Here is a 10,739-nt window from a genome sequence, read left to right as displayed (position 1 = left end):
CTATCACTTGAGATTTGTTTGTTGTTTTAGGTGATGTACTGCCATGACGTTTTCAGATTAAAATTGGCAAAACTTGATCGCCGTTAAAACACTCAGAAAAAAGACCCATCATTTTCCTCTGAGTGTTTTAATAGAGATCAATTTTGCCAATTTTAATTTTAAAACATCCTGGCAGTCACATCACCTAAAACTACAAACAAATCTCAGCTGATAGAAAAATATTTAAATTTTCAGATAATTTTTAAAACTTCACACGAGTACACATTTACGACCAATGCAAAAACGCATGCTTTACATCTGATCAGTTGTTTCATTTAAAAAAACTTATCGAGTGTAGTCTGTGAAAAGATGTTTTGTTGAGAAAAATCAACAGTGTAACTGAGTGTAGATATAGCTTTTAAGCAGTTATTATAGTCCTTGACCTCTCTCGTATCTATAAAACGTCTGAGGACATCTAAAGCGTTGTTTGCATCAGCCATGGTAGGTGGATTAGGTTCAACAATCTCAGCCTCATCTTCTCCATCAGAATCATCCAGAGTACCCCAAGATGTCACAGACTGCAAAATTTCCGCATCACTCAAATGCTCAGCAACAGTGACGTCTGCATCAACCGCTAAAAGCTCATCTGCAAAACAAAACTCTATTTTAAGGGAAAGTAACACTACGTTTAAAACATTTGTTAGGCACTATTGACGGTCATAAACGTAGCCCTTAAAGCCTGGTTCCCATATACGTCGCAAAGCACCGGCGGTAATATCGCGCAGCAAAACACTTGCGGTGCTCGGCGCAGTTTAATGTTCACATAAAAGCCACATCGTTAATAATTTCGTAAACAAAATTGCGTAATCAAATAAAATGTTCGCTCGACATGCCGTTCTTATAATGGTGACCTTTACCCGTACAGTGCATTTCGAGAAGGTTTTGCCTGCGGCCGTTTGCGAAATTTGAACAGCGCTAAACTATTGCGATGCCGCCGGCAACTACCGGCGATCCTCGGCGGTCCTCGGCGCATACGTTCCCATTTCATCGCTAATAGCCTGCGGTGTGTCGCCGGTGCTTTGCGACGTATATGGGAACCAGGCTTTATTGGGTCGAATTCATGATAATTTAACAGCATAGGCTATTTCAAGATTACCTACTTGCTGTCACATTTGATGTAGGATCTATGGTATGTAGTAGCAGATTTAGATTTCTCACAGTGCCACCTTCTTCATTATCATCAACAGTTGAAGTCACATCTGTTTGATCAAGGTTGGTATGACCGAGCCCATGGTGAAAACAGCGAGCTATGGTTTCTTTCGTGACACAGTGCCATGCTTTGTGCACCCAGCGTATAGCTTGTAAAACATTAATAGATGCATCTGGCTTCTTTCCATGAGTGTCAATGTAATCAACGGTAAATTGCAAAACTTGCTGATGATAGTAAGATTTGAAATTTCGAATAATTCCTTGGTCCATAGGTTGCAGCACACTTGTGGTATTGGGTGGTGTGAATAAAAGCCTGATTGACATAAGCCTATTCATAGTTGGGTGTGATGGACAGTTGTCAATGATGAGAAGAACTTTTCTGTTTTTTCTGGTCATCCGCCGATCAAAATCTCTTACCCATGCTTGAAAGATGTCATTCACCATCCAAGCCTTCTTGTTGTGGTAATACTGACATGGAAGGTTAGTAACATTTTTGAAACAGCGGGGCTTTCCAAACTTTCCTATTACAATAGGAACTTCCTTCCCGGTGCCCGACATGTTAGCACAAAGTGCCACAGTCAGTCTTTCTTTTGACAGCTTCCCTCCACTACACTTCTCCCCTTTAAAGTGCAACGTTTTGTCAACCATGAGCATGTAAAACAACCCGGTTTCGTCCATATTGAATATGTCATCATAAGTATACATTTGAAGTAATGGAGTTAGCACCTCTTCCTTCCATTTTTCAACCTCTCCAACATTAACTGCAGCTGACTCTCCAACAACTCTCTGACTGCCAATAGAATGCCTTTTCTTCCACCTGTCGATCCAACCGCGAGAAACAATAGTATCTTTCCCTAAATCCTGTAAAAACTTGTTAGCCTTTTCTAATAAAATTGGCCCATCGATAGGTACGCCTTTACCACGCATTTGTCTAAACCAAGTCAATAACACCCCATCCAAATCATCGTGCGACGTTGAACGATCTCTTAACCTTGATGAACTTTGGTCACATAACGATCTTATTCTTTCTTTCTGTTTAATCCACGTTGACAATGTACTTCTTGGAAGATTTTCTCTTTTTGATATTGCAGATGACTTTTGTCCTGCTTCAATTTGCTCGGTTATTTTAAGTTTTTCAAAAGGTTTCCACGCTTTTCCTTGTTTTCGTGAGGCCATTGCAAAGCGGATGTTTGGTATAGCGGACGCCGGGCCACGAATATATTTTTAACATTTTTCCTTTATACACGTATATCCGCGTAATTATAATCACTCTTACAATATGCATTTTGCTTGTTGTGTCAATCTTTATTAAATTTTTATCGCTAATACTTTTTAACGTTTTTAGTTTGGCCGTAACTTAGCCGACGCGTTAGCGACCCCATTAATCAGGTTTTATACGGTTTCTTAATCAGTTCCATTATACGGTACGGAGGAAATATATATACACTATATAAATATAGAGAGCGCTTTCCTCGCTAGGAATTAAGGCAGAGTAGTCGTAGCTCCGTGACTAATGTAAATTCCTTCGGATTAAAACCAACTTCGGTTTGTTTTAAGTTGGTTCCTTTGGCACAAAAACTGTTCGAATTATCAATGTTAAGTTTGAGTTATCTATAGCAATTTACCATTACGTGGGAAGGGACCAAAGAAACCGTTCGAATTAACCATGTTTTCGAGCTATCCGTGGCCGAGTTATCCATGTTTGACTGTAATTTAGTAAATGTGAAAAACTCATTACTTACCTGAAATTGTTGGTTCATCAAAGGCCTCCAAATCTATGAATATTCGTGAAAACCTCTGAACGCAGCAAAAAATTTATAGCTTAGCATGATCGACTCGTAGTTGTAAGCTAAATAGAAAACGAAACGCGCAATGTGCGCAGCCGCGCATGCATATAGGGTTAACTCTATTGGTAGACGTAAGAGAGTTAAATTTTCATAGAGAGTGACAGTGTTTCGCCGCGAAATTAGTTCGCGGATATGCATGAAATGGCAATTCTCACGAAATATAATTCCGCGAATAAATTCATCCTGTACGGTAATAACACCTACACCCAGTATACATTACAGCTACCGTTACAGTTATCCTATTGCACTGCAGTGCCATTTGACTGCTAATATTGCATTTCTCAACCATCAGTACCCTTTCTTTTTTTCCAATATCTTTTTGGTCGTGGGCTGTATGACAGTGGAATTTTTGCTAAATAGTCATGGCCAAAAGTATTAACCCCTCAGCCTTTGTTACTGGTCTGTTTAGCATACATTAGATTAAATTTGAATAGAATTTTCTTGCTTGTGATGAGAATGTCTAGTGTTATTGCTCTGCATGAGCTGGCTTAGCGATTTCTAGTGCGGATTAGCGCCAAGCAGTGCGATATCGCTATAATTATCACCAAGTGTGGTTGTACCTTTATTCTCACAACAGACTGAATCAACATATAACTCACCTCTACTACGGATATCAGCATCGATTATGATGAAGGTTGTCATCTACTTCCTTGTCATCATCATGGTTTGTAGGTATTTTCTAGTGAATAGTGGCTGGTCAGAGCTCCACATTAGTTGTATATATTTAAAGAGGAGATTTCAGTAGACACAAAGAGCACTGCTGCAAAAACAGAACATAAAAGCTACAGATATTATTTCAAATCCGTGTAACTATGGATTTAAGATACAAAAAGTATACAGATTTATCTATCACTTGACATTGGTTTGTTGTTTGAGGTGATGTTATTGCCAAGACGTTTTTTAGATTGACATTGGCAAAACTTAATTGATCGTTGTTGAAATGCTCAAAAGAAAAGACATCTTTTTCTTTTGAGCGTTTTACCCACGATCATTTTTGCCGATTTTTCTTGAAGTTTATGCAAAGATTACCTCACTTTTCCTTGCTTCCAAAGGGCGATCGCTAAGCGGATGTTTGGTATAAATCAAATTTCACCAAACCTTTAAAAAAGTCGTTGACAAAAATATTTTGCCGATTGTGGTAATAACGACGCTTATGAATTACGAAAAGTTGAGGTTTACCTCTATAGCTTGGAATAAAGTGATTTTCTAAAGCGATAACAACCGTTTCGGTAGCAGTTGGGCAAAAAAACAGTTCGAGTTAACAGTGTTGAGTTCGAGTTATCTATAGCAATTTATCATTACATGGGAACGGACCAAAGAAACAGTTCGAATTAACCATGTAATCGAGCGATCCGTGGGCAAGTTATCCATGTTTGACTGTAGTTGCATCATAGTCCTATAGTCGAATCCTCCTATCTACAATAGCTGTGTGAGGAAGGGGTCCTCACACAGGCCCCTATTAGACTACAAGGGATTCATATGAAATTAGACTATCCATATTTGTGTCAGAAGATAACCCTAAATTCTTTCAATAGAACTAGCTAATGATCCATTTGTAATTGAAGTAAATAGCTACATAAACAGACCCAGATGCTCCAAGACAGTGTACTGGTGACACTTGTCAGGTTAGTAAATTGCAACATGACATTTCCTTGACCTTGGTGCAAAGAAACTGTGTGAATCTTCGACTAACTAGACGATTCAAAGTGTATCCATTTTAAGGTCTTAAGCTAAGGTAGGCCTTTATATATTTGGAATTTATAATAACTTATTACATGTATAAATTATAAATAAGATAGTCATATGGTAACACTTATTATTATAATCTTGAGAGAGTGAGCCTACTGACAAGTACAAACAGGTCTCTTAATTCAACGGAAAAACGAGCACAATAAATGCAAGGACTAACAATTGAAAAAGAACTGTGAGTCATAGAAACCAGTCATGTGACAGGAAAAAGTAATCAACCATAACAACTAGTCATGTGACCGGAAAGAAGCGACACGCCATAACAACTAGTGGTGTAACAGGAAAGGTGTGATACACCAAAACAGTTAGACATGTGACAGGAAAGAAGTGATAGTCCATAGCAACAAGTCATGTGACAGGAAAGGAGTGATACGCCATAACAGTTAGACATGTGACAGGAAAGGAGTGATAAACCATGACAACAAGACATGTGACAAGAAAGAAGTGATACACCGTAGCAACTAGTCATGTGACAAGAAATAAGTGATACACCATAGCAACTAGTCATGTGACAGAAAAAGAGTGATTCACCATAGCAACTAGTCATGTGACCACAGTTGAGTGATAATATCAGAGCTGGTCATGTGACATAAAGAGTTGTTAGCATCAACTTATTCATTTACAACAAAAAACAAAGAGTGCAATTGCCAAATACCTGTCCTTAATTTATAGCGGCGTTTATATAATCAACTCATACATACGGTTTCAGACGGATATATTATATATCGCATCAGATATATTAAATATCCATGAATAGTAAAATAATAAAGCTAAAAAGTTTATATCTTTGTGAGACTAAAAGTGGGAGCATATATATTTATTTGCAAGAGCCATGCTACATCATATCCTATAACAAACATACCAGACTGTAAACATGATTATTGTAGCATAGTTTAATCTATGTACCCCGAAATTAAATCTTCTTATAGGAAACTTTCATAGAGCAACCGTCCATAATTAATATGAACGAGACCAGGCTAGAAAGCCAAGAAAATCAAAATTGAAGCTACCATTGTTTGGTGACAACAGGTTTAAGTTTAGAAAACGAACTGAATGGGTGGATGCAGCGGAGGCTGGAACAATTTGCTGCAAACCTACAGACTCCGGGTGATACGGATTTAACAAGAAATCTACAGACAGTTGATAGTTTTGTAGATGCGGCTGACAATCTACCCAAACAAACATTAAAGTTGCCGGGTGACCTACGATATAGCCCAACCAAACCGATAAGACAATTCAGTCTGAACCAGTGACATACCAACTGGAAGAGAAATGACCAGCCAGCCCTCGAGCCGGAAGGGCAGGCCTAATAGTATATAAAGACACCTAGGAGCTCCCCAGGCATGCATTATCAAAGAGATCACATTATATTGTTCTCTGTACTGTATGACATCATGCTTGTATTCTATTATTCTTGATTAAATATACTTATTCTTTCAACCTTCTCTCATCATTCATATTGCAATGCACCGTTAGAATTTTTTTAACAACCACAATATATAACTAAATCTCTTCTTTTAAAATTCATAACTTTGCTATATGAAGCAGCATTGGAGTCACATTGATGAACATGACTAACAGTTCCTAATAGGGTAAAACTCGAGCTACTAAAATAGCCTTTAGTTCCATAAATCATGGGGAATTTGTTGATGACCTGAGGCTATATCAAGGAATGCACCATTTGTTATAATTTACAAGATGTCGGCTCATACCCAGCAATGTAATGTCTGGTTCCTTATCAATCTAAATAAAACTTGAAAGTCATTACATGAAAAAATCCTCCGGATTAAAGTTGCCCGTTTATGTAAAATACAAAGGCCTGACTGCTGTTACCCTTCCATTAATTGGGTTAAGAGGTGCTCCTTCCTGCTGCTACAATGGGGTGGAATTATTGATACAAATAGTAGAGAAATTTCATGATCTCTTGGCAACAGCCGGCATTATGGGTGTTGCAATGCTCTGTTTAGACAGTCCTTGACGTGGATTGTATACAAAAGGAGTGTCAATGTCGAGAGGTTTATTTATTAAATGATAAGATATCAGACTCTGAGCTGCTCCCTAGCAGCTCAGAGTTTTGCTTTGACCAGACTGTTTCCTCAGGCTAATCTGTTATCAACAGTTTAAGGATATTAAATGACTGATTTGAATATTTATGGAGCATCAGCTTCAAGTTAAAATATTGAAAAGAGCAACAAGGAACTAAAGATTTCTGTTTAAGTAATATATAGTCATGGCCAAAAGTATTAACCCCTCTGCCTTTGTTACTGGTCCGTTTATCATAAATTAGACTAATTTTGAATAGAATTTACTTACTTGGCATTGTAGTTTTAGTCAGCATGTGATACATTTTATCCAAGCTTTGATGCCAGCCATGACTAGTCACCTGCCTGGTTCAACCACTTCAGCTACCTGTCATGGTTGTCACTTTGTATAATACCAGATGAGGAATAAACATTCCTATAACATAGTTCATAAAAAGGGAAAGGAAACCAACTGCCATTTAGGCTCTTAGCTAAGCAATTCAAGCAGATTGGTACAGAGAGATTTAATTCACAAACTGGTATCGGTTTGTTATTAATATTATTCCAAGACAAATTATGAATCAGGTAAAGTGGTAAAATTGTATCAGAAGACCTATAGTAAATACAAATGGTACATTAAATGAAAGGAGAAATACAATGAATGTACATAAAGAATAAGTAAAAATACATCACATCTACCACAATGTACTCTGCAGTAGTCTAACATTTGTTTACATGTTTTTGCACTAGCAGAAGGTGAACAGAAGAACAAACTTGAAAATTATTTAAACTTTATTTCATTTAATGAAAGTTTACGCTTACTATTAAAAAGCAGTAGAGAGTAGAGAAAGAGAAAAGGTGAGAAAGTACATCACAGTGTACATAACCTATACATATACAATACAGTAGCCTACTACGAGGTACAATGTTTATCAACAGAGACTCAAATGAGAGTTTATCTAACTATGGTAGCACATCATGACGGGATCTTCAGAGTGTAACACTGCTGCTAAGGGAAGACAACTTCTATGGCAAAACAAATCTAATATGAAAATATTAATAACAAAAAGGGGTAATCAAGAAAATAGACCAACAAGGAAAAATAACAAAAAAGAAACATAAAATCTCTACAATGTAAACTTTCCTGCAACGTATTATTTTTGTTGTAGGAGCGTGTACTCGTACTGTACTTTGAAGTATCCTGACCCGCATTAAACAAGGAACTACTACTAGCCTGAGACGGTTAATCCAATACAATCCTCCATCACCAGAGGCCCAAGCCTCCCATGAGGCCTGGAGGAAACAAACACAGCCTTCCGGGAGGAGCAGATTGCCATCCGACAAGAGGGCCAAGAGGAGCGTCCCCTTTATGGACCAGAAGACTGAGTCTGGCTTCTGAAAAAATGAGAAGGAGAGGGGACAACCCCAAAATGCAGGCAAAACCACAAATACCAAATACAATGTATATCAATAGAAACTCAAAGGAGAGTTTATTAAACAGTGGTAGAGCTTCATGACAGTATCTTTAGAACGTAACACCAATGATATACAACCCCCAAGGATAGCCGATGGCTATAATGTGGGCGGGGCTTAATGGTCGAGCTCTGTGGGGATGAACCCGAACACGGCACTCAAACAAACAAATATGCTGAAAAAAGCCACTTTTAAATGTGCAAATATTATGAACTACATGTATCATGGTTGTTTTACTGATCTGTTGAATTCATTTTGTTGACAAATAAATATAGTATCCCAATATTGTCACCGTTATGACCAGTCAGTTGCCATTCACAAGTATTCGTGATATTAATAGTCACAATTGTAAAATAACCCAAATTCGGCTTTATATTTAGATTTTGAGTATGAAAATTTCATTGCACAGCTTTGCTTACTGTCCCATCTTTTTGGCCAGGTGAAACAATGTGACAACAGTGAAAGACTCTGTCATTTTATCTTAAGGGTGGCAAAGTATTAATCAAAGACTAGGGAAAAAAGGCCATCGCTTGGGTGATTTTGGGTAAATTATATTCAACTTCAAGTATATATTACGAACTTTACCAAATTCAAAATTAGTAAAAGTAGGTAATTTAAAACAATTTATTTTGCATGGATTGATTATTTTTGTTAGGTATTACCGCTACATTGTAGAAATTCAAGGTTTGCCATTGTGAACCGCGGGGTACTGACTGAATGAGCTAATGAAACGATAACAGCGAGTCATGTTTTCTAAAGCCTAACAAGGCAACGCGACTGCCCCGCGAGAATTTGTGTTAGCTCTGAAACCCAGGCTAGCACAATCCCAACAGAGCTCGATCATTAAGCCCCGCCAATATGACAGTCGTCGGCTATCCTTGGAGGCTGTATATCTTTGATGACACTGGTTTAAAGAGAAGACAACTGCTACAAAAAATAAATCTGATATGAAAATACTAATAACAAAAGGGTTAATCATGAAAATAGACCAACAAGGAAAGATAATAAAAATGAAATAAAGCTGGAGGAGGCAAGTCAGGGCTCCGCTAATAAAGGTACAGTAGATGCTGCTATAATGTAAGTTCCAGATAACATAAAGAATTTATGTGACGTTTTACTTTCGTACTACAGAAAAAGTTCCATATAATGTAAAGTGTCAGGTCGGATGTGTTTTCAAATTTAAATGTTTTCAATCAAATAAATAAACCAATCTATTTGAATGAATGTCGACGATGTGTGTTTCTTATCAACTTCTATAAAATGCCTATTCTATTAAAAGTAAATTAATTCAAACCAATAATACAGCAATTATGGGACAGCCCACAAATAAAAAAGTTCAGTTAAGTTTTTCTATTTTGTATAGTTACAGGGGTGAGTTTAAAAAGATCTTTGAACAGATGAGCTCATTTAGATATATTTTACCATTCTTATAACGTAAAATCCTGATAACATAAACCTGGCGGGAGCAGATTATTTACGTTGTAGGAGCGAGTACCGTATTTTGAAGTATCAAGAACAGGTTAAAGAATAAAGAAAGCATAATATTATTATGCTTTATTATTTATCTTGAGGTGTTGACTGGTGTTCTAAAAAAAAATCAAGGAGATTGACCAACCAGAAGCTGAGATATAGCCAGCCAAATATAGGTCTACCAAAAAACATAAGTGTTTTGGTAATCCTCATGTTAGTATAAATATATGACGTATGAAATCAACTTGTGTGCCATTGGTCAATCAAGTCAACTAATGCGCGCTCCTATAACAATCACAACGTTTTAATTGGTTTAATCTTAGAAAGTATAGACTAAACAAATTGGGCCTAACAATCATTGCTCCAAAAATTCCGAACCAGTCCCTCTGACGTGTAGATTAGTTTTAGCATGAACTAATTACATGCATCTATTATTTCGCGGTGTCTCGCTATCTTGGTAGTCCAGCTCAGTTTCGTTGTTCTCCCACTTGGCTTCCGTATTCGTACTCGTCTTTAGCGCTGCTCAGATTTTCTAATTTATATCTGTTGAATGGCTGGTTTTGAGCCTAGAAAGCGTGCTGCTGAGCCTGACAGCGAGGAGCAGGAAGTAAAAAGGAGGATTGATATGCGAAATTTGGTAAATATAATGATCAATCTTTCGCTCTGTCTATAAGTTAATATCTATGACCATGTTGTTACATTTAATACTAACGATAAATGTATGTTATGCATTTTTAATAATCATATAGACATGTCATGTATATATATATATATATATATATGTGTATATATGTGAGCGCTATCTATCACGAATGTCTAACATCATTGATCGCTATTGCAAAAGATAAGTATCACTCCTACCTGAAGGTTTGTTCAAATCAAAGCTGTAGATAGTTGACGGTGCTCTCATTGAGCTTATTGTGTAAGTGATTGAGACTTGCAGTCCTTTCATCATTCTATGTCAGTGTTAAGTTTGGCCACATGAAGTGGT

At 37.2% G+C, this 10,739-nt stretch overlaps 1 protein-coding gene across 1 annotated transcript; it reads right to left on the bottom strand.

The window, feature by feature from the left end:
• Positions 1-314: 314 nt before the first annotated feature.
• Positions 315-2,364, bottom strand: LOC137404137 (tigger transposable element-derived protein 6-like). The gene is made up of 2 exons (XM_068090292.1): positions 1,140-2,364; positions 315-625 (listed from the first exon to the last, which is right to left on the bottom strand). Exons 1-2 carry the CDS (start codon positions 2,362-2,364, stop codon positions 315-317), a joined length of 1,536 nt encoding a protein of 511 aa, XP_067946393.1.
• Positions 2,365-10,739: the final 8,375 nt, after the last annotated feature.

This window comes from Watersipora subatra, chromosome 9 (assembly GCF_963576615.1).
Source record: "Watersipora subatra chromosome 9, tzWatSuba1.1, whole genome shotgun sequence".
Taxonomy (NCBI): domain Eukaryota; kingdom Metazoa; phylum Bryozoa; class Gymnolaemata; order Cheilostomatida; family Watersiporidae; genus Watersipora; species Watersipora subatra.
The sequence above is the reverse complement of the archived record's forward strand: the minus strand, read 5'-3'. Positions and strand labels throughout refer to the sequence as shown.